The sequence below is a fragment of the Miniopterus natalensis genome, chromosome 14 (genome assembly GCF_054644295.1).
Source record: "Miniopterus natalensis isolate mMinNat1 chromosome 14, mMinNat1.hap1, whole genome shotgun sequence".
In the NCBI taxonomy this organism is placed as follows: domain Eukaryota; kingdom Metazoa; phylum Chordata; class Mammalia; order Chiroptera; family Miniopteridae; genus Miniopterus; species Miniopterus natalensis.
This window is the reverse complement of record NC_142094.1, coordinates 49,278,841-49,303,275: the sequence shown is the minus strand read 5'-3', so window position 1 is coordinate 49,303,275 and position 24,435 is coordinate 49,278,841. Positions and strand designations below refer to the sequence as shown.

Sequence of the window (24,435 nt, the reverse complement as noted above, 5' to 3'; positions counted from 1 at the left end):
TTATAACAGAAAGACATTCTTTGAGTGATCTATGTAGTTAATGTAAATCAGTCACATTTTAATTGACATGCAGATAACTAATGGTTTCCCAGCTATTTGATGTGTGTTTAGGACCATATTCTGCCCTCCCACAATGCACTTGTGGTGGGACAGGCCATGTCTGTCTCGCTCACAGTCATGTTCTCAACACCAAACATAGTGCCAGTATCTATAGACACCTGATAAATATTTGTCAGGTAGGTATTCAATATGAGGGAAATTCTTGCTAAAAATAAGCACTTCTTTCAGATGGTGGCTTCATCCGTTTGTGACCTCATTGCTCATATCATGTGTGGCTGGAGTGCTCTTCAGACATGGAATATCAATTTCTTGACATTCTGGGGGACCAGCTTTTTAACCAGTTTTTCTTTTTTTACTTTCTCTGCATGTGGCCCTTTTTCTGTATGAGCTGACAGGGAGCTGCAGGAAAGCCAAGGCAAGAAAAAATCCTCGGTACGGCCTCTCAGCATTTGGGGAAGGAGTTTTCCGCTGTCATGAGACCATTTCTGTTTCTCTCTCTAGGGAATCGATCTCTCCACCTTAGTGGAGGACTTCTTCGTGATGAAGGAGGAAGTCCTGGCCCGAGATTTTGACCTGGGATTCTCAGGAAATTCCGAAGATGTGGTCATACATGCCATACAGCTGCTGGGAAATTGCGTCACAATCACCCACACCAGCAGGAATGATGAGTTTTTTATTACTCCCAGCACGACTGTCCCATCAGTCTTTGAACTTAACTTCTACAGCAATGGGGTCCTGCACGTCTTTATCATGGAGGCCATCATAGGTATGCTGGGCTCTGAAACATTTTCATAGAAAATACAACGGCCTAAAACACACAGTGGTGTCTACTTCAATTTGGATGGTAGCCTCTTATTTGAGGGAACGTGTTGCTGTATTTTTAGCCTTCAAATAAAAATATAATCTGCTATATCACTGTTTATAGCTTATTTTTACATCTATTATTCAACAAGTAGTTCCTGAATTACTGCGTAGTGTTAGACTTACGACTAAGGGAGAGAGGTAAGGTGTCTTGCTATCCAGGAGCTGAAAAACTGAGTGAGAGGAGAGACACATGCAGTGATGAGTGGTGGGGGCTCATTTGTGATCAAGGGGGCACAGGGAGGAGAGCAGAGGGGACTGAAGCCCCAGAGGAAGGCGATTGACCGAGTTGGGATCCCATGGACTCATGACAAGTGAGTCCCGAGGGGATTTACTTAAATTTCTCAAGTGAAACGCAGATAATTATTTTCGATGTTACAGTCTAGTAAGGTAATCCAAGTTACTCGTGCCAGTGGAGTTTTCTTGGACTCTGAGACTGTGGCTTCATTGATGCTTTCATTTCCTCAGCCTGCAGCCTTTACGCAGTTCTGAACAAGAGGGGTGCAGGCGGGCCTGCCGGCGGGCCCCCCACCTTGATCAGCCAGGAGCAGCTGGTGCGGAAGGCGGCCAGCCTGTGCTACCTGCTGTCTAATGAAGGCACCATCTCTCTCGTAAGTGACAGCTCTTCAGTGTTGCCTGTTCTCTTTCTCTCTAGCATTTTTATGAAAACGTAAACCAGCTTTGTTTTTCTCTTAGAGAATTTTTGGTTTGTTACCAAGGCTTTACATTCCACTCCTGGTCTCAGTGACCTCCAGACTAATATGTTGTTGACTATCAGGGTGTGGCTGTTGGGGTCACTGCTCCAGAGACCCCTTCGTGCACCTATGAGATGTGTTGGGAGACTGCTCAGTGTTCTGCCTCAGTCAGATCCAAGGTTACTGAGCTGTCATTCCGCATAAGGCACTGGGTCAGAGGTCCCTAAGTAATTAACGTGCTTCCTTATGGATGATGGGGCCACAGAAGATAAGATTCAGAAGCAGTCTTGAAAATCATCTGCTCAACCTTTCCTCACTTTACAGATGGGGAAACTGAGGCCCAGCAGTCCTGATGAGCATTTATGTTATGTTCAAGCACTTGTAGGCGTTTATAATGAGGCATATGTGTTAAGCAATAGAGCAGTATTTTTCCCTCAAAATCAACGAGAATTCATATTCTCTTTGAAGCTCAGTGTTCTCTTCCACGTCTATGAATGTGTCCTGGCCATTTATGAGTATATGTGTTATGAGCACCGCCCTCCCCACGGGGTTCTCCTATACAGCACATTGCTGGTCCTGCTGGGGAATCTGCTTTGCCTAGTCTTGGGGGGCGGAGTGGGAGGGGAGAGGTGGGTAAGCTCTCAGGTTGCCTTCAGTCTCCCTGGGCCTTTTTGAGTCACTTGAATATTGTGTTGCCTCATCCACCAACTTCGTGTGCATTTACCGTGTGACAGCTTTCGCAGAGAAATGGCCTGGAAAAAGTGAAACAGGTCCTGGGGCCTGACAAGCAACCCTCTGAGGGCTTGCTTCCCTGGAGGCGGGGGAGGGACTGAGTTTGGGAGCACCTTTGTAGGTGGTGCCACACTGGGTGCCACCAGTCAGGTGAATGAGGTCTCTTCTGTGGCTTTGCCCATGACCACAGGAAGGTTACCAGGAGATGGGCATCGGAAAGCTTAGGACTTACCAGTGGAGTGAGGCGGGTGATATCATGGAAGCATTGGCAGCTACCTTGTATACAGTGTTTTCTGTTTCTAATAAAGGAGCTATAGGACCATGACATTGACCTTGAAATGTCTATTCTTTTCAGCCATGCCAGACGTTTTACCAAGTCTGCCATGAGACAGTAGGGAGGTTCCTCCAGTACGGCATTCTCACGGTGGCAGAGGTGAGAGGAATCGCTGTCCTTCATTGCCTTTGTTTCCTTGTCTTTTCTGCCAACTCTTTAAACCAGTGTTACAACCAGTTGTTTTAACCAATAAGTTACATTTTTTTTTTTTAAAATATATCTTTATTGATTTCAAAGAGAGGAAAGGAGAGGGGGAGAGAGAGATAGAAACATCAATGATGAGAGAGTCATTGATTGAGCCCACAACCCGGGCATGTGCCATGAACCCTGATTGCCTGGATCCCAGGTTGACGCTCAACCGCTGAGTCACGCCCGGCTGGGCCCAATAAGTTACATTTGATATGTAGTCAAATCCAGATGAAGAGAAGAGAAAAGTCAGAATGGGAAGTGTAAATGTCTTCGGATTGTTTAATATTTGCTTCCTTCTGTGTGACTGGTGTCTAAAACACATCTTGACTTAATTCCGGATCTGGAAGTTGTCGTTCTAAGATGAGATGTTTTACCTCTCAGTGTGCTTATAGCTTGCGCATATGCATATTTCTCTTTTGAGATTTTGTTTTAATTTTGGTAAATTTAGTAGAGCAGGTATGGCCTGGGAAAGTAGGTATCAATGTAGAAAAGGTGAGGGCATTTTTATTTTATGTGTCTGGTAGCTCTTCCCCCCTTCTTTCCTTCTTTCTCTCCTCGCTGTCTCCCTAGTGATTCCGAGTTTGGAGAGGGAGGTGGATTGATGTTGTAAACGGCTGGCAGAGAAAAGTGGGGAGGGAATGAGAGGAACTGCTGTGGCTGGTCCAACCGGCAGTGTCCGTGTGCCTGTGCGTGTTTGTTGACTGTTGCTTATCTCCTTGGCATAGCAAGATGAACAGGAAGATATCAGTCCTGGTCTTGCTGAGCAGCAGTGGGAAAAGAAGCTTCCTGACCCCCTGTCCTGGAGAAGCGATGAGGAAGATGAAGACAGTGATTTCGGGGAGGAGCAGCGAGACTGCTACCTGAAGGTACTTTGGGGAATTCTGGTGGACGTTACAGTGATGAGTGGAGGTTTATGCTGCCACTAGTTAGTGAGGTCCTGATAACTGGGACCCTGGTGACTTATTCATAGCTAAAGCACCCAAAATACAGCCTCAGCATTTTCTACCAAGTGAAATAAAGCTCTCAAGCTTTTGAATTAATACCTTAAGTTGTTCAGTTCGAGTATAATTAAATGGAGAGGAACCAAGAGTGAACACTCAGGAAGATGAATGTCCTGGATGGTGCCGTTCATGACCCTGTCACCACAGTAAGCAGGTGCAGACCTGTGCCAGACCCGTTCACCCCTGAAGAGGCGTGTCTGTGTTCAGTCATCACCAGGCAAGGCTGCACCACACCAGCCGTGGGAGGGGAATTAACATTCAGCTGTCGTTGGTCTGGCTGCTCTTTTTGTGTCCTCAGTCTTGCCATCACTTCCAAATTTTATACATCTAGCTCTTTGCTGTCAATGAAAACAAATCCTATCACAGGAGAAAATTTGGATTTTTAAAAGTTTGATTGCCCCTCATTTAGAAGAATTAATTTTGTCTAATTTGTGATTTTAGAAATTAGTAATAATGACCCATCTTTTCTGAATACTCTAAATGGACACTTTCTCTGCAGTGGGATGACACCCCTAGTTTACACAAACACACATACACACACATATACACGAGTCAGGAGGGGTAGCTTCTGGAGATTCCAAATGACATTTAGAAAAATTTCTGTTTGGGTTTTTTGGTTTTTTTAAAAATATGTCTTTATTGATTTCAGAGAGAGGAAGGGAGAGAGAGAGAGAAATATCAATGATGAGAGAGTCATTGATCAGCTGCTTCCTGCATGCCCCCCACTGGGGATCGAGCCTGAAACCTGGGCATGTGCCCTGACCGGGAATCGAACCTCCATCTCCTGGATCCGGGGTTGATGCTCAACAGCTGATCCACGCCGGCTGGGCTGTTTGGGTTTTTTTTACCATCAAGATGGGGCACTGATCTTGCTTCCACACACAGGGGGGCTTATCTGAATGTGCATGGTTGGAGGGTACAGTGAGAGCCTTGCCATCACCACACCGTCACCATGGGCTGAAGGACAACGGAGGTGGGGGGTGGCAGGAAGTGGGAACTGGGGAGGACTGAGATGATCTGTGGTCTTATCATGTGACCTTTCTGTACCCTTGAGTGACTGTCAGGCCAGGCTTCCAACCCTGTAGAGTTTAACCTTGGGACCGGCTACTTTTAGTCATATTATGACAGTGTCATAATTATGGCATTCGGGCACCACAGTTCCTTCTAGGCAGCTACACAATAAATGCAAATCTCATGTACTGTAGAAGTCAGTGATTATGAAAAAGAGTACATTTCAGGACTTACAGCCATTTCCAGCACAGGCCGTGTGCGTGAGCAGTAGGCTGCTCTGTGCAGTGACAGTTACAGCCATCTTCTCCATCACAGGTTCTTCGGGTGGTTCCCCTGTCAGTGTTCCGTTTCTTTCCCTTCTCATGATTTTGTCTCTGCTCTTGCACAGGTGAGCCAGTCCAAGGAGCACCAGCAGTTCATTACCTTCTTGCAGCGGCTCCTGGGCCCTTTGCTGGAGGCCTACAGCTCCGCCGCCATCTTCATCCACAGCTTCAGCGACCCTGTTCCGGAGCCTGAGTACCTGCAGAAGCTGCACAAATACCTCATCACCAGAACAGAGAGAAACGTTGCCGTTTATGGTATGCATGTCGCTGGCTTGGCTCCTTTTAAATCTATAACTTTTTTGATTACAGGAATCAGCTAATTGTAGGAAATTGGGGGAAAAAAACGGCAAAATTATCCTGACCTCTCGCTTCGTGGTCCCATCATTTGTGAGCTTCCTGCGTGCTGTTGCATGTAGTTGTTTGTCCTTGCTGCTTTGCAGTCGTCCATTGATAAGTATTTACTGCATTTTATTCATTCTGCTGTTGACAGATATCTGGGTGGTTTGCAGTTCAGAGCCACTGTGAATGGTGCTGCTCTGCATAGGTTGAGTATGTCTTTGGGTGAACATGTGTACGCATCATGTTGGGTGCATATCCAGGAGGAGAATTGCCTAGTCACAGGGTGGCACGTTCAGCTTTAGTGGGTCCTGCCAGACGCTTCCTGCATGTGGACCAGTTTGCACTCCCACCAGCTGTGTCTTCTCAGTTGCTCCACCTCCTGGCTGGTTCTTGGTATTGTCGGGTGAGAGGTGTGATTGGGGTGGGGTAGCATTTTATAGTTATGGTTTAGAACTGAAACTGCCGTGAATCAGTAGTTTATTTAGAGACAGAGGGATCTAGAGATAGAGGTCAGTCTAGAGAGATGTATAGATCTGATCTAGATCGATACCTAGAGAGAGTCATCTCACATTCTAGATGAGGAAGGCATCCTGTTCACATAGCTAGTTAATGGGCAGACCTGGGTTAGGACTCTTCTGACCTCGAGACTTGTGCTCTTTCCGCTTCCGCTGCTGTGGGAATCATCTGTGCAGTTTAGAAGGATTTCTACACAGTCTCCTTTGATTCTCACGAAACCCCTTCAAGACGGATGCTTAGGTATTTCTCCTTCCTTTCCTCCCCCATTCCTCTCCCTTCCCTTCTCTCTCTGTCTCACTGTGTCTGTCTCTGTCTCTCTCTGTCTCTCTCTGTCTGTCTCTTTCTCCTTATTCTTCTCTCCTTCTCTCTTTTTCTTCTTAAAAGATGACAGTGGGTTTAAAGAAACAGCAAATCACTTGAGACTCGCAGGTCGCCAGCAGCAGAACTGGAGCTTGAGCCGTCTGCCGACTTGCTCTCATCTCTGCAGCCCCCACGCTTTCTCCCCGTGGATGCTGGGTTTGCTCGCCTGGGCGTTTCACAGGGTCTCATTCTTTCCCTGCAGCTGAGAGTGCCACATACTGTCTCGTGAAGAATGCCGTGAAAATGTTTAAGGATATTGGGGTAAGTGCCCACTGCGTGTGGTATAAAAGCTTGTGTTAACTTCTGTTCTCTTCTTGTATAGACCTAGCCTGTCTGAGCTCCCTTTGGGGCGGGGAGGCGCGGAGAGAAGCAGTTTCTGCTGGATTAACCATGAAGGCATTTCTGGGGATGGGTGGGGGCATTGAAGGCGAGTCCCGTCAGTACAGATTTCTTTGAAAGTTCCAGAGTTTTGCTGGTTTTCACCTTCATTCCAAAACTGTTGACACAGAATGTGTCAGTATGTTTCAGGATGCTCCTGCAGGTGGGCAGGAGTGTTAATGATGCCTGTGGTTCTGATTGTTTTTACCAGTATTGCTAGAAGCATCCTCAGCCATCTTACTTTCTTGTATCATGTGGAGTGATGAATTACTAGTGGGCTTTGTCAGGGACTGTGTGTGACTTTATTCCAACATAAATGTTAGAGGGAAGTGCATTGGCTGCCCTCCACCGAAAACACCGCACCTGCAGCGCTAACCTCCACCCCCTCGCAGACACGGGCAGTGCGTGTGCTTAAAGCCAGGGTACAGTTTCATGTGCCGTACTGCTCCCTGGGGTCCAGGACACAGGTCGTGGTTGGTGATGGAAGTGCCCCCTTTTTTTGTGTTTAATTTGAACTTTCTCTTTAGGTTTTCAAAGAGACCAAACAGAAGAGAGTGTCTGTTTTAGAACTCAGCAGCACTTTCCTACCTCAGTGCAACCGGCAAAAACTCCTAGAATATCTTCTGAGCTTTGTGGTGCTGTAGGTGCCGCCTGCAGCTCCGGCAGGTGAAGGGCATGGACGGGCCCCTCGTGGGCTCCAGCCTCTGGTTCGAAGTGGAAGGTGCGTCGTGCAGCCAGGCCTGACCTGTCCTGATGTGACCTCCCGGATACAAGTGCCTTCTCCCCTCTGAGGATCTGTGACCGTCCCAACTCTGAGGTGACAGAGCAGCCTGCAGATAAACACTCTGGGGCCCCGGCCTCCGTTTGCAATTCCTAATCAGTAGATGACAAAATGAAATCTCAAAGTGATTTTGGAGTTTATTAAAGATTTACGTTTTAAGTATCTGTTAAGGACTAATTACTGTGAAGGACACAGAATGTAGCTGTGTTCTAGACCGAACCTAGTGTGGTGTACTTAATGCTGTCGGGTTCATTGGTGTATTTTTTGATTAACAGTTAATCTTCCTTTAGAAACAGTTGAGTCATCCATTTACTGTTTTTTTCTTTCAGTTTTATCTTTGTCAGTAGAAGGTAAATTTTAAGTGGGATCCTTTTATCCCAAAGGGCTTTGTGGAAGAATGGGCTGGTGTACATCACACCCAGGTGTCCCGGTGCTGGCCTGTGCAGTCAGACGTAGGGAGTGCTAAATGGAAATGCGTTAGATTAGGTCAGGGGTGGAGATAGCATGACCAAATATCTAGCACCAGAAATACCTGTGGCTGGGAAGGTTCAAGGTGAAGTTGGCCAGAAAACTGACTTTGAAAACTTCTGCTCAGATAAAGTACCATTGAATTTTAAATGGCCACAAGTATTTAGGGGCACTTTTGTTTCATGTCTGTACCCTTTCCCACCCCTCAGGTGGTCCCTGCCTCTCACAGGTATAGCCATTTGTTGGAGACCCTCCAGCCAAGTAGCCGCTGTCCTAACTTGATTGCCTCAGCCGGGAGACTGTTGGCAGGAAGTGCCCCGGCTGCAGGCTGCTGACCCAGGGCTCCCTGTGCTACACCAGCTGTGTGCTGAGCCTGGTCCAGTGCCTGGTACCCACTTGAGTTGTGCAATGTGCAGCCTGTGTGGGCTTCGTGGGGGCCTGCTGACGGGTGAATGGTTGGAGGCATTTATGGATCTTTAGCTTGAGGGAAAACCATGGTTCTTTAGAAATTTAACAGGTTACATGCCCCAACCCCAATGCCACGTAGTGGCAAATCATTATGAAAACTTGTCTGTTCATACAGAGGTGCCTTTCTGTGAGCGAGGAGCTTAGTGTTCATCAATTGTGCTAATTCTGATTTCTTAAGATCAAGTGATACTAAAATGTTTTCTAACAGTTCATTGTTCTTTTTCTCCATGTGTTATGGGATGAGGAACTTTTCCTAATGAATATTGCATATAGTCTTTGAACTTAATATGAAAGTACTGAGAATGAAGTTTGTACTTAAATAATCTTGCATTTTAAATACTAATCATATCTCATGAATATTCTGTGTTTTGGGAAAGGGAAGGGTACTGACTGATATTTCACTTTGAGTGAAATATCTGGTTTGAAACTCATAGCAATAAGGCCGAGCTGTGCGACCTTCACTCTTCTCAGATTCCCCATTTGGGACATACTGTTTCTGGACAGGAACTCACGTACCACTCGGCCACCGTCAGTGTTGCAGCGGCTCTGGTGCGGAGCGGGGGCTTCATCTTGCAGCTTCCGTTTCACCAGCTGGGAGTTCGGGCGGAGTGCATGCGGAGGCTTCCATATCCCCGCGGGCTTCCCTGTCCTGGCCAGCAGACGTTTCACTAGTCTCTCATTCACTCCCCAAATGAAAGTTCAAGGTTACTCAGCCTGTCTTTTGTTCTCTGAAACGCCAAGGCTGGCACTGGCTGCTCGTGGCTGCCGTCGCCCTGCTTGTGAATCTGCTAGAGCTGCGCTGCTGGGCCAGCCAGAGCGGGGACAGCTGCTTCTCTGGCTCCATTTCCCCTTCCCGCTGGTTCACTTTCTAGAAATCTAATCAGATGCTCTGGGGAGTGTGGTGTATGGTCCACTAGCGCTCTCACCACTTAACTCACTGTGAGGATAAATATGCACGCTTTTTTGTAATTAACTGGTGCTTTGAAAACCTTCTTTAAGGAAGGAAAATCTCAACCAAAGTTATGCTCACCCAGACCAGCTGACCCTCGAGCTAACCTTAGCACAGCTCACTCTTCAGTGCCTCTTGCGAGAACACCCGCGTCATCACAGGGCTTCCCGATGGCAGTTTCGCTTAAAGATTTATTCATTGTTTTCCCAAAGCGAATGGCTTCCACGTAAGATTAAACAAACTAGGTGCTTGTAAATAATTTATTACAGTTTACTCTTGCATTTCTCTGAACCTGAAATGCTTGCCCTCCAGGGAAAGACTGAGAGTCAGGTTAAAATCAAACAAAGAAAACTCCCAATAATAAACAGTGTGAAACTGCGCCCTTTCAGAATGGGAGTGCTCCACGTCATTCAGAAGAAGGGAAGGAGTCTTTGATCTCTTAGGTTTTAAGGACACCAAAGGGCAAGAACTAGTGTGGGATGTGTAGAACTGGTGACAAACACCATGTGGAAGGGCCGCGACCATCAGCTGGCTGTGGCATTTCCCTCCCCCGGGGGGAAACGCACTGCGTCTCCCTAGTCCTCAGGGTGGTGAGTGCGCTGTGTGACGTCCACCGGTGTCCTGCAAGAAAGTGTCCCTGGCAAAGCAAATTTGGACATGGATCCTCTTTCCTGGAAACTCACCGTGCACTTCAGCGCAGTGAGGGCTCAGGCTCTGCGAGGAAGCCTGTTAACCGGCATTTCCAACCTGTGACCCCGGGACCTTTCCCCCTTCCGGACACCATTGGGAAACGCCAGGTTAGGCAGCTCTTCAAGGGGATAACACAGTAACTGACAGATGGCTGAGGCAGAGTTTGCATGGATTTTGTACAATCAGATGTTACATTTAAAGGCTATATGTTTCCTCCCCTACAGACAGTGAGCAAAGGCACCTGTAATATAGGTGGTCAGAGCCCTTTCTTCCCATGGAAAGACCAGCTGTCAGTGATCCTGGGTTTTCACTGAAAGTAGCAAAATTAACACAAAGATGAACTGGGGCAAATAAGACTTTTATTCAGATTTAGAAAAATATATTGCACCATTGAATGTAGATTTTTATCCACAGATAGTTCTAGTTTAGAAGTGACAGGACCTATTACTGACGTTTATAAGACTTCATTTGGATGTAAATCTGTTTTTTAAAGCACTTTTTAGGAATGAGACTTGGCATCTGGCATTTTAGTTTAATACAAACTAATGATTGCATTTGAAAGAGACTTTTGACTTCATTTCTAAACACCTAAAGCTCAGAAATGCCTTGAGGGAAGGTGTTAAACTGTTTGCCTGTTGTACAAAGAAACACTGACTTGTAAAAAGGATTTCTCTTACTGTGAAATAACACTGTGTGATTTTGTGAGCAACACTTACTTGGAAACATTAATTGATTTTTATGTCTGTTAATAATGTAAGAAGCACAGAATTGTAGTTTTGTTTTAATAAATCAAAAAATGACTATATTCTTGATGTCTTGATTTGTAGTTAAAAGTTCCCTACATAAAATTCATTATACAAACAATTGTTCTTGTTTGACTTTATACAGAACTTGATTAAAAAGCTTATGAGAACTAATCTTACATAAATTGATGGACCTTCGGTGCGTGATTTTATTACTGACTCGGCGCTCTTGACACTGATCCAGCACTTGGCGAGGGGGATGTAAACCCACGTCTCAGCTGCTGCTCTCCTTAGTAAATATTCACGTCACAGATACGTTCTTTGGGTGTCTGTAAAAATGCCTTTACACTTGGTGCTTCTGTCATAGTTTTGTAAAGTTTATAAAAGTATGTACTGAAGTGTTTGGTTTTTCCTACTAATTTGTAATAATTGCTCAAAAAATGAGAATTTGCTTTTTTGATAAGGCAAATGCATTATTAAAGCACTGTTTTCTGCAGACCCTTAAAAGCACTCAGGTGCAGCCTTCTCTCAAGAGTGTGCCCCCTGCAGGGGGTGGTCAGTACATGCCCAGGGATGCCATCCGTGACCCTTGGGTGCTGGGCACGGCTGTGAACCTGACTCCCAAGGCCATCCTGTTCGTCTGTTCTTTCTGTTCTCTGCCAGCCTCTATCTGATCTCTGTCCTTTAACCCCTCTGACTTCCTCTGGGATGTCGTTGCCATGACTATGCCCTCACCCCTTGGCGCATTCATTCTTTGCTTTAGCAACTCTCGCTGCCCCCAAGCAGGACCTCCCCTTATCAGAGAAAATTCTAACTTTCACAACCACTCTCTGTAAGTCGATATTAAGTTTCAAGCCTAATCTCTCAATGTTTTTGGTCCTGTCCTAATTTTAGTACTTCCCTTCCTAACGCCTTGCAGCCCGTCTTGTATGCGTACCTAGAAAAGTTCTAACGTTCCCCCTGGACAAATACAAAGGAGTTTTCTTCTCTGTCGTCCACAGCAAGGTCTTTAGTCATAGGAAAGTCATCAAGTCTGAAAATTAGAGTAACTGGTTATATGACTTTGGGCAAACACTTGATTTCCCCCATTTGTAAATTGGGGCAAGAAAATTAGAACCCCAGCGGGCCCGTGGGCAGCACTTTGAAAGAATTTATCCTCTGAGCATGAAGACAGACTTCATCGCAGGGCCCAGTTTTCTCGGGCAGAACTCTTGCAGCAGATATGGTGGGACCCGTGGGTGCTCCTGCGCCTCGGCCGCCTGCATCTGCCTGCTGAGGGCGTTCTCTGACCTGCGGACACTGGTGAGCTGCAGGCCTAATTCAGACCGTGCATTTGCCTCGGTTGGTAACTGAATCATCAAAGAGATGAAGTCAATGCATAAGATGCCAGAAGATTTTTCTAAAATCTACAGTTCTAGTAAAATTCTAGCTTCTGTTAAAGCCATTAGACCTGGCAGCACTGGGCCTGCATTCTACAGGGAACAAGGGGTTGGTGATGAAGAGTGGTCATTCAGGTGGGGTATGGGCTTGTCGTTTGCTAGTTTCCCCTGCCAGATTGTCCCTCGGTGGCACTGAGGCCGAGGGTCACGGGGTCATGGAAACATTGAATTTATACAGTCTATTGTGTTTATATTTTTCAAAATAGCAGTGTTTCTAAATGCATGCCGTTGTTTGAAATGGAAAAGAGAAGCCTGTGAGTCTGCAGAGGGGCACTTTGTTTTGTGGGGGGAGAGTAAAGTAACTCACGTTGAGCATGAACTGACTGCCAGCCGCTGAGCTAACAGCTTTGCGGGCACAGCCAGCCACTCCCCCGGCTACGCTTGAGGAAGCAGAGGTGCGGGACTCACGTTTCTCGGGGAAGCATGGCCAGCTTGGCCCTCAGACCCCTGCACTGCCCACTGAACCTGGGTTTCCTTGACCGTGAGCTTCTCCCTGAGTGTTTGAATTTCAGGATCTGAGGGTGGTAAGTCCCCACGGTCACCACATTTGGGGGTGGGATAGAGATGAGGGTGGAGGGAGAAATAAGGGGGGGTGATGCCTTAGGTAGTGGGGCTTTCTCCCTATTATTTAAAGTCTGCTTCCCAGGACCCACGTGGCTGTCTCAGGAGTTAGACCTGCCCAACCCAGGGTAACAGGCCACAGCTGCTGCAGGAGAGGAAGCCCGGGCTGGTGTCCAGGGCGACGGATGGGCCGACCCCATGACTGGGGCTTCAGGCTGATGAAAAGAAGGCCGTGCCCTGGAAGTCAGGGGTGAGTCCATTTTCTTGGCTTTCTTAGGGTACAGAGCCCCAACCTACCAACAGGCTAGAGTTTGGACAGGTAGAGTCCCATGCAGGAGCCTGGGGTCTTTGGGATTAACCGTCTTTGTGACATGACTGCAGCCGAGGTGTTTTTTGCTTTGTGCTTCAGCCTAGAATCTGGCTGAGGCTGCCTGGGTTCAAATCCCAGCTCTACCCTCGCCTGCCAAGCGACCCTGTCCCTCTTGATTAGCTGCCTCCACATAACAGGGGATACAATGAAGTAATGGACGCTCACGAAGTATTTAGCATTAAACCCGGCACACAGTAAGTGCTTTGTTAATGTTAGCTCCATGAAGAGCCTGTGCCTTTCTGGTAACTCAGAAAAGTGTCGGCAGCACCCTCTGCTTTTTCAGCCTCCACCTGCCCTCCCACCCCCTCGGCCAGGGTTTCTGGAATTCTCTGACAGACACTCTGCGAGCCACGGTGGAGACAGGGACAGCAGCCTCCGCCCTCCTCAGCTTTCCAGGGGTCATGAAGTTTCCCAGGCGAATTTGCTGGAATCTGGCCCCAGGACGCAGGGTGTGGCCACGCCGCGCGTTCCAGCTTTGTCCACCAGGTGGCGCCCGAGCCCCATCTAGGGCTCCTAGACCCCGGGCTGGAAAAAAGTTTGGTCACCGCCCAGCCCAGGGGACTGAGGCGTGCATCCTGGGAGGCCTTGGATGCTCCTCGGCAGTGGGGCTTCTCACCCACAAGTGAGACCTCAGGATGGGTCCTCCAAGTGGAGGGAAGGGAAGGGAGGAGCGGGGTGGTGGGGATGAAGGGGCGGCCGTGGAGCCCCAGGGCCCCTGTCTCCCTCATCTCCATTTCCTGTCTGCTGTCCCGCAGGAGCAAAGGTGTGAGTGGCTGGGGCCTGAGGCAGCCTCTGCCTGGGTCTCATTTCTGTGGACTGGTCTCTGCCCATTGCCCTGTGCTGGGCCAGGCTCTGGCCACTCTGTCACCTCCCTGGGATGCCGGGGTGAGCTCCTCTCCGGCCCCCCAACCCCCCTATTCCTTATAGTCCATCTTCCATGAGCCTTTCTGCCCGTTAGTCACCCCCAGAGCCCTCCACGATGACCTGTCCTCTCTGTCGTCACACTCAAACCCGACCCCTCAAGGCTTCTCAGATGCCCTCCTTCCTCCTCTGCCCCTTTGTTGCTGCAGTTTGTCACCACCTTTGGCCTGGAGTCACCTGGAGGTGACTTCCTTCTGCTGAGCTCTCATGCCATGGACCTTTTCGTCCATTCACTGCACCATCACTGAGCACCTCCTGTACGCAGCTGGGAAGGGCCTCAGGGAGAACTGTAGCTTTGTGTTTGGGGCGATGGGGAACCGCTGGGGGGGGGGGGGGTGAGGGGCGGGATGCTGGGGCTGGAAGGCGTGTCCTGTGCTTCACAGCTTTGCCCTGGGCGGGAGGGCGCGCCTCTCTGGGAACCAGCCCTCCATCCCCAGCACAGGAAGCAGGCCCCAAAGCTGGAGGCTCCAGGTAGAGCCTAAGGCGCGGGGCCCTTCCATCCACTAGAGGGCGCCTGCACCCCCACCCCGCGCCTGGAGAGCTGGAGTCCGCTTCCAAGTTGCTGATAGTGGGGGATGGCTGGGTGTCTCGGGAACCTCAGAAATACTGCAGTGCCTGGAGCTGGTGCCTCACACCCTCTGTGCCCCCTCCTTCCTTCTGCCACTCAGATGTGGCTGCTGTTTCCTCGGGCATCCCACAGACCAGCTTGAACCCCACCACAGCTGGCGTGATCCTGGGGACCGGGGACCCCTAGGCAGGGCCCGGGGACTTCGGCCTGCTGTGACGAGCGTCAGAGCAGCCCCCTGAGCTGGCCCCAGTGTGTGTAGTCGGGCCTGCCTGCCAGGAGCCTGTGGGTGCCTGTGGCCTCCTCCCGGGATGGTGAGTTTCCTGGGAAAGAGAACCTGTCTTTGGCATATTTGTCATGGCCGCCTGCCCTCAGGCCTAGCTGGGTCCTGTGCCCGTAGGAGCTCATCACACCCACTGGACCTGTGTGCCTACTGGCTGTCAGCTCCTGGCGAGCTGCTGGGTGGGGCGGTGGCGGTGCCCAGGGAAACAGTGAGTGGGTGAGAAGGCAGGTAGGCGGGGGCCGGCTGGTCCTGCAGGATGGGCTCCGAAGCCGGGGATACTGAGTGAGCAGCAGGAAGAACAGGGAGGTTCACGCCTCCCCTCAGTCTTTCCTCTTAGGAAAACAGTGAAAACCAAGCAGAGAACCTCTCCCCCCACCCTCATGCTCTCTTGCAGGCTGGCACCTGAATCACTCCATCTGATCCAGCTTTCGTTTAATAATAATAAAGGTGACAGTTCTATTTTATTTTCAAGTCTGATTTTTCAAATCTTCCTAGGAAGGACTTGTATCAGAGGAAAAATATTTAGAAGGAAACGAGCCACACAAGACCAAGGCCCTCTTTCCATCCCTGTCTGACGGAGATGCAGGCAAGAGGCACCCTGGAGGGGATGCAGGGGAGGCGTAGGTGTGGGGAGACCCCGAGGGGCCTGGCTTTGGGCTCCCAAGGCCGAGCCCTGGAGAAGCGGCAACGCGCCAGATGTGCTTGTGGGACCCAGGGCGGAGGAGACTCATGAGTGTCTTCAGGGCAGCAGGACCTCGGGGGAGGATGGCTCCCTAAGGGACACCCTGGGAGCCTCACCCACCCCCACCTAAGATGAAAAGGAGCAGGTGGTATTAGAGGGGTCCTGAGAGCAACGGGGGCCTCAGCGGCGGGGGTGGGAATGGCTCGGTAGGGACCTGCGTGCAGATGTCATCGCCCAGGTGCCCTTTCCTCCTCCCTCCCTCCCTCCCCTGAACCTCAGCATTGCACTAGCCTTCCGGAGTCTTCTGCGCAACCTTAGGGAGAAAGGAAGGTGGGCCTGGATTACCTATGTTCACCCACCACCCTAATTAGACATAAAAGAGTGTTTTCACACCCCTGGATGATGCAAATTTGAGGTTGGGCTTAAAAACAGGGACAAAATGGGGAATGGGGTTTCTAACTGATGAGAAAGTTAGCTTGCAATACAAATTCAGAGAGGAAGGAAGGGGGGAGAGAGAGAGAGGTGGCTTGGAAATCAGCCCCCCAGCGCTGGCAGCCCAGCTGGCGGGCAGCAGGTGGGAAAATGACTGCCCACAGATCAGTCCTGTTAACGAGGCTGATGGCAACCAGGAGAAGCCACCTGCACCTCTGCTGAAGCCCTGGCACCCGAGCGTCAGGCTGCGAGTAATCCATCTGGGGAACACTGAGCCATGAACTTGTTAAACGGGAGCCACTGGAGACCTGCTCGGCTCACACACAGCCGCGAACGGCAGGAGCCCTGCCACGGGCGGACCAGATGCTGCAGACCGTGGCCGTGGGCCCGCGGTCCCTCGGCAGATGCCCCGGCCGGCGGCTCCTGGCCAGCGGAACCCACGTGGCTGGCGCCCCGAGCGCGTGAGAGACGCATCTGTTCCTGTCCACTCTGTGTGCCGCTTCCTTCCTCCCAATGCCCATTTTCCTGTGCCCAGCCTCTGCCCCTCAGCCCCCGGGGAGCCGGGGCTCCTGCTCCCCCCCACCTGCGGGGACCAGGCTGGTCCCAACTAGGCCCTGAAGCTGCGCAACCACAAGGAACAGACAGTGGAGCACAATGGATGGGAGAGCTCTGGGCTCCCAGGGATGCGAACCCAGCCCTGGCCCCCCTCTATCTGCGGGACTGTGGACAAGTGACTCAAAGCACTTTAAGCCTCAGTTTCCTCCTCTGTCAAAGGGGGGAGGGTACCTACTTTACGGAACAGATGCAAGGATTAAATGGGGTGATATAAGCAGTACTTAGTTCAGCACCTGGTACCTGGTACCTAGTACCTAGTACCTAGTCATAAGTGTAACTTCAAGACCACAACCAACCACACCCATGAGGAGTTTGCATAGCCCTGGATGTAATAACAGCCCTGGAGCACTGACACAGCCCAGAGTCCCCAGGGCCCAGGAGCCCAGCGTGTGCCTCTCCTGGTGGGACCAGAACTCTCCCAGCCCTCGGTGGCCTTGTCCTGCGAGCCTGTTCCTCCCGGCCCTCTGTCCTCTCCGCCAGGCAAACCTGAGCGAGCCCCGGCTGCACACAGTAGTGGGAGCTGACTTTCCCAGGCGGAATTGTATTAGAGGTTTCCGTTTCCTGAAACCCTGCCCCTTGGACACAGCCTGTTTCCAATTACTGTACCTTCCCATAATTAGATGAGAAGCTACTGAAAAAATGGCTTTCAGGGGAGCCACCGGCGCTGGCTTGGCCTTGAAGCCCTTAACCTCATTATTAATGCTCGCCATGTTGGTGATGAACTTTTGACCACGCTCTCATCAACCATCCTTTGCTCGTGTTCACCGGAGAGGCAGTGCGTGCGGTGGGGAGGGACTGGCGGGAAATCGGAAGGTTGGGGTTCAGGTCCCTGATCATGCTTGCAAACTCACTTCCTCTCTGTGTGCCTCAGTTTCCTCAACTGCAAAATGAGAGGGTTCGACCATGACCTCTGGGGTCCCTTTTACTGCTTTTTTGGAACTTGAATGCTTTAGGAAAAAAATTAAACCACCAAGATCCTAGAGGGAGTAGCTCAGAGTGGCAGTGCCCAAGCACTGCCCTTTGGCTTTTAAAATCACTTCCCTAGGCATAGGCCTGTTGGGAGGGAGAGGTTGAGAAATGGCTCCTTGGGTTGACACAGTTTTCGTAAGAATATCTGTTCATTCCAAGGGTGCTCTGGATTGGCTCTAATCATGCCTTCCTAAGGAGTTCTTGACCTTGGCTTTGCTTTTTTTAATTGCTCTACTTTCTTTTTTTTAAAATATGGTTTTTTAAAATTGATGTTTAGAGAGAGAGGAAGGGAGAGGGAGAGGGAGATAGAAACATCCGTGAGAGAAACATCATCGATTGGCTGCCTCCTGCACACCCCCTACTGGGGACCAAGCCCACAACCCAGCATGTGCCCTGATGGGGAATCAAACTGTGACCTCTCGGTTCCTGGGTTGATGCTCAACCCCTGAGCAACACTGGCCGGGTCTTGGCTTTTCATTAGAGTTATCTGGGGAACTTCTCAAAACTTTAATAACCAGGTCACACCTAGAAACAATAATAATAAAGTCTCTGGGCACAGGATGAGGCACCAGTAGTTTGTAAAAATTGCCCACGTGACTCCAACGTGCAAGCTAGCATGAGGACCCCTGTGCAAGAGCAGCACCTGCTAAATTTTCACGTGGGCGTGAATTGCAGGGGATTTGGTCACAATGCAGGCTCTGATTCAGGGGGCTGCGGGGGGCTGCGGGGGCTGAGAGTCTGCGTCCAACCAGCTCCCAGGCGATGCTGCTGCTGCTCCAGGACCACACTTGTGTGAAATCAAGATTCCTGATTGGTACCGAGGGCTGGTGTTGGATTAAATGAGATAATCCATGCAGTGACTTTAGAGTGCCATCCAACACCGAGGGAATAACCAACCGATGCTAGTTACGTTGATGGAGCAGAGAAAGGGGTAGGCATGGGGGAGGGGGAGAGAGAAGGAAATAAGTAGGGTTTTGGGGGGGGACAATATTGAGGGGACTTGCTTTCATTAGAGAGGCCAGGAAGAGTCCCTCAGCACATGCCGTGAAAGTTCAGAGCTGAGGAATGGAAAGGCGCCAGCCCCGTGAAGGTCTCGTTAGACCAGGGAGCGGCGTGGGCATGAGCTCTGAGGGCGTGATGGGACCATAGGTTCCAGGAAATGTTAGAAGGTCACCGGGGTGGGATTGCGGTGCCTGAGGGGGGTAGGCGTGAGCTGCAGCATAGAGTAACGACCGGGAATCGAACCCGCAGCCTTCTGGTGTATGGAATGATGCTCCAGCCAGCTGAGGACCCAGCCAGGACGTGAATTATATTCCGCTAAAATGGACCTATATGGAGAGAGAGAGGGAGAGAGAAAGAGAGAGGGAGAGAACCATAGAAATCAGCTGAAGAAAAAATCCAGTGTTAATTACGTCATAAGTAATAATGGTAGGATGTCCTTCCCCCACCCCACACCCAAGCTAAGCACTTCTGATCACGTGTTAGGTCTCTAATTCTTTATACTAATTCATGACAATTCTTGTTTTTGAGCAGAAAGGTTTCCAATTCTCAATTTCAAAGGCAAATATGTAAATCTTAATTTTGATGGCCTGGTTCCCTGAGACTGTTTGCTGTGGGAAATGGACAGCACATTTGATTATGAGGAACTGGGAGGCCTCTCACAGCTCAAAAATGGAAGAAGATAAATGAGACTCTTAAAGAAAGTCCAATTTCTCTCCCACTTAAGAATCGAAAATGTTATCATTTATGAGAGCAAGTCAAAGTGTTTTATTAATCTCAGCTCTCGCCCAGCGTGATGACTTACGAGAGCGTTGCTCTCCCAGGGCTGCGTGCCCTTGGTGTGAGTGCGGGGGCCAGACCCAGCGGGCCCCTTCCCAGGCCGAGGCCGGTGCGGGGAGGCCAGAGGGAGACTCCCACAGATTCAGAACCTGCGGAGCCGGCTGCCCCCGGGGCGGCATCGCCCGCAGCTGCTGTGAGCAACTCGATGCCAGGGGCCGGCTCCCAGCCCACCGATAGCCTCAGGACCCGGCACTGCGTCTCACACGGGGTAAGCTTCCAATATTATTTTCCTGACTGTTACGTGTTAGCTAGGACACAGTGAGTGGCACGAACAGACACAGCCCCTTACAGAAACAGCAAGGGAGGTGTTGCCTAAATAACCCCACGCAGACGTAAGTATAAACGGTAGAGGGCCTGGAGGGAAAAATGTGCGGGGGGCATGTGGAATTATTGATGACCGCGTGGCCACGCGAACCCCCTGGGAACTTCACCTCTGGAACAATTTCGGCCTCTGGCAAGGGAAGCGTTTGGACAGAGGGGAAAGCTCTCCGCAGCTGTCCCCAGGTCTCAGGTGGGCAGGGTTTGCTGAAAGGACCTGCCTTACCCCGCCTGCCGCCCTGGTGCAGGAGGGAAGGCCTCGTGGACGGGTTTCCTTGGGAGCAGCCCTGCAGGTGAACACTGGTATTCTGTGCCACCCCCTGGGGCCTGACCGCGGCCCAGACGCAGGGGAGTAGGCGCTGCCTGGAGGAGGGGGCTCTGTGCTGCCCCCATGCGGCGGAAGCGGAGCACGCGCCTTCCCCGGCCCTGGGGCTTTGCGTTCAGGTGCAGACCAGTCCTTGCCCGGTGCTTATTACCTCTATTATTTTGATATGTGCCGGGTGTGAGGAACTCTGACCCCATATCCGTCAGCCTCCTGGATGTGTCTCTGCTCAGAACTCCCTGATATTTAAAATGTCTGAAAACAAGCTCATTACCAGCTCCCCGGCTGGGTCTCCTGTGCTCTCTCACCTGGTGATGGCATCATTCGGTTCTCTGGGCTGGAACCCAGTGGCTCCCCTGCCGCCTCCGTCTCTCTCCCTTCCCAGGGCTAATCAGTCACATTCCCATTCACCATAAAGGTATTTTTTGTTGAATTTAGTCTCTCCTTTCTATCCCCAGTTCTGCTGCATTAGTGATTTTGTCTCATATCAATGCAATTATTTCCTGTCTTCTTGCCTTCCATCTGGTGTCCCTTAATCCGTCTTCCACGTTGTCACCAGGTCGTTCTGAAACGCTGATAGGACCACTCTCACGCGCACGTTTCAAACCCTGCGGTGCTTCCTACCGCACAGGGATCAAGTTCAGCTCCTCACTGTGGACTTAAGGTCCTCCCTGCCGGGCCCTGGGGACGTCTCCGGAGCATGTGGGCCCCCTCTCCAGCCCCAGCCTGCAGCGGCCCGAGGGCCAGGATGCCTGCTCCTGTCTTGCCCACGGGGCCCTTCCCTGGCCTGCCTACCCGCGTTCGCCTCATCATTTACTCTTGGCTCAAGAGTCACCTCCTCTCTAAAGCCTCTCCCGCTTTCTTCGCCCAGTTCCCACCCAAGATGAAACTCACCACGGCCACTTTGCCGGGTTATATGTCAGAGGCAAGTGCAGAGGGCTTGGAGGGAGGAAATCCCAGCCCACACCGAGCGCCCCGCTTCTCTGTGTGACCGGGGCACACACAGCTTGGTCCTTGTGCCGTCAGTTCCTAGCACAGTGCTGGGGAAACAGTAGACTCTTAACCGTAGGCTTTTAGTCACTGTTTACAAACAAACGGAATTAAAGTTGCAAAGAAAGGTGGGAATCATTTCATAGCTCCCTGTTGTGTCTCAGTGAGTCTCAGGGAATAATTAGCTGCAGTCGTTTGATGGGATGACTGAGAGTGGATCTTCCAAGTGGGCACCTGGGGCTTGAGACAAAGAGGAAGGTGGAAGCAGGAAGAGTCCTGTGTGCTCCCTGATCCCCAACCCCTCAGGCTGCTCTGCCAGCTGCAATCTTGGTTTTTTATTCCTGACCTATGAGGACATATCTCGAATAATGAAACCGTACGTTGAAAAAAACCAAACCTTTAAAAAATTAAGTTGTTTGTTCAAGAAACATATACACAGCATATAAGCTTGTTGTTTTACTAAATGTTATCTGATTTGCTGATTGTTGGGCAATTGTTCTTGTCCACAGCAAAAAAACTTTCCTAAGTATCTGTTTGGTTGGAGATGGGCCCCTTCCTGGACCATCACCTGTTCTGAGCTTCACTTAGCTGTAAATGAAATATAAACAAAAGGTCCCCACCATCTACTCATTTTCTGATGGAGCTGTAAATTTAGTCAGAAAAGGTCAAAGTACTCTGTTGTCTGGGAATTATGGCTCTGCCTTCTGTAAATATCATCTGCGTCTGTCTTTCAGTTTAGAGGAATATGTATTAAAGGTAAAGCAAACTTTGCAAATGCTTGTCTTGCACAAATATGTAACTACATGGTGTTTTTCTGATTAATGCTTTAAGTCACAATTTGTCATACAAATCAAAATGCCTTGCGTATCACTCACTATTAATCAATTAATTGACTGGTAAAAAATAATAAAGAATTCATCCCTATGAAATATTCATTGTGTGTTTTCCTTGCATGGAGACAGTTTTATTACCTAGTTTGTGATATCATAAACTATGAGCCTAATAGCGATTTAGCCCTTTAACTCTCAACTGTGTGTCGTTTGAGTGGAAAAGATGGGCTGTGACATTTATTTCACTGGAGGATTCTGGCTTATTAATGAGTATAGATCACTGGATTACTAAAAGGTTTCTACTGTTTTGATTTTACAAAGAATTGGACTAAAAAAATAAGAATCAGTCTTTCTCTTGGTGAAAATATTCCAAATTTCTTTGCAACCTCATTGCCTGGGCACTGTCCTTTGCCCTGTTTCTCATAAAGTTAGCCATCTGGTGTCATGGGATCACAGGATGGTGCTCTGCATGGAGACAGTTTTCTCACTTAGTTTGAGACCACCCTCAATTGGAACCTTCTGGAAAGAGTTGCAGTCTAGTTTGATCTTCTGTGTTCAAAGTTGGAGGCCCTTGAACTTACCTGTGACCCGAGAAGCCAAATGCATTCGTTTCTTGCTTTCTTTGCCCCACCCCCCCCTTATATAAGTCGCTCCAATTACCGGTCACCTCTTTCTCATTTTGCCGGTGGCCTTGACCAGGGTCCACGGTCACGAATTCTGCTGAGATGCTCTGTCTCCAGGCGTCTCGTAAACAGTGCTCGGCCTGCGTGGTGAACTGAAGTGGTTGAATTATCTCCTGGCATAAAGCTGGCGACGCAGAACTAGTTTTGTTTTATTGAATTATCTGTACTGCTTGGCAGAATGAGTTGCATTGAAATACTTCCCAATTCTCCACCTGTCTTTTTTAGTTTATAATTTAGGTCTTTTTTTAAAATTGTTGCTGGTGCTTAGATAATATGCTGCACAATTATCTCTCTGTCACGTTCATTTGGGTTGAGCTGCCTACTTTGTACCGTAATGGAGCAAGTCAGCAGAAGGCCATGTCCTTTGTTTGGGAGTGTTATGTTATGGTATCTCACATAATTTCATGAATTATTTGTAATTTCAGGCAATACTGTGACTGCAAACTTCGAAAACTAATTCCTCCCCTGTTCCCTTTGAAATTACTTAAAAAATCTAACCTCTCCCCTGCATGACTGGAGAGTTTACTGTTTGGTTAAATTTTTCTTTCTCTTGTTTTTTTGTTTTAATCCCCACCTGAGGACATTTTTATTAACTTTTAGAGTGAGAGGAAGGGGGAGAGAGAGAGAGAGAGAGAAAAACATCTATCAGTTGCCTCCTGTATGTGTCCCAACTGGGGATCAAACCTACAACCGAGGTGTGTGCCCCGACCAGGAACTGAACCCGCCAGGGCTCTTTCTCTTGTTTCGACCATCACTTTGCTGTGTCATTTAAGTCCAATTTATCTTCGGCATTGCCATCTTCTAAATACAGTAGATCCTTGGCATTTGCAGATTTCCAAACTCATGATATTGACTATTCCAGAGGCCCTGAAATGATTCCTTTGCAAAGACAAGAATTAAAATTGCATTGACTGTAGGCTGGTGTTCTAGAGAGAGGTCCTTTGCTAATAAACACCCCTGACTGACTCCAGCCCTCAGCATGGAATCGCTTCTCCATCAGTGAAAGGTTCTAGCTACCTCCAGGTAGCTTCATTTTTACTCATCCTCAGCATATATTTATGGATCCAATTATAGATTATAGTGAAATATGTGAATTTATGTGTTTGTGATGGTTTAGGACACTGTTTATCAACCTTTTAAAGAAATTACTGCTGCCTGGGAAATACCCCTAGGAATTCTGATTCATTCGGTCTAGGGTGGGGCCCAAAGATGTATACTTTTAAAAGGCTCCCCAGGCAATTCTCCTGGGGGAATTGGGAGCCAATGGACTAGGAGATGCCTCCATCTTTCAGAAGCCCCCACTCCAGTTTAAAAGACTTGAATGATTTCCCACTGCAATGAAGAGAAAGACCAACCCTTTTAACATCCCCTAACCCAAAGCTTCTCATGACCGGACTCTACATTTCCCCTTTAGGGTCTTCTGGTCCGGCTCTCATTTCCTTTGTGCATATCTGGGCTCCTCATATGGACCACACGCCTTCCTCCGTGACCTTGGGATGTGCTCTTTCCTTTGCTGGGAAGCTCTTTTCTCTTCCTTTGTCCCAGTGAACTCCTGTGCACCCTACGGGTCTAAGCCCAGCCATCGTGTCCTCAGGAAGGCTTTTCTTGACATCCCCCCACCCCACTCTGGACACACGCGTGCACACACACAATAATATTCTAGGTGTTTTGCACCAGGCAAAATTTCCCTCTGCGTTGAAGACTGAAAGGTCTAGGAA

The 24,435-nt window shown here is 49.4% G+C and overlaps 1 protein-coding gene across 1 annotated transcript in view; it reads left to right on the top strand.

Moving 5' to 3' along the window:
- GPAM (glycerol-3-phosphate acyltransferase, mitochondrial) overlaps nucleotides 1-10,960 on the top strand; it is a 29,445-nt gene extending 18,485 nt beyond the window's left edge. The window contains exons 14-20 of the mRNA XM_016212180.2: nucleotides 562-826; nucleotides 1,390-1,532; nucleotides 2,704-2,781; nucleotides 3,597-3,737; nucleotides 5,272-5,461; nucleotides 6,624-6,682; nucleotides 7,327-10,960. Of these exons, the coding sequence (XP_016067666.2) occupies nucleotides 562-826; nucleotides 1,390-1,532; nucleotides 2,704-2,781; nucleotides 3,597-3,737; nucleotides 5,272-5,461; nucleotides 6,624-6,682; nucleotides 7,327-7,443 (993 nt within the window). The 3' untranslated portion in view covers nucleotides 7,444-10,960. The remainder of the gene's footprint in view (nucleotides 1-561; nucleotides 827-1,389; nucleotides 1,533-2,703; nucleotides 2,782-3,596; nucleotides 3,738-5,271; nucleotides 5,462-6,623; nucleotides 6,683-7,326) is intronic.
- The last annotated feature ends 13,475 nt before the right edge of the window (nucleotides 10,961-24,435 follow it).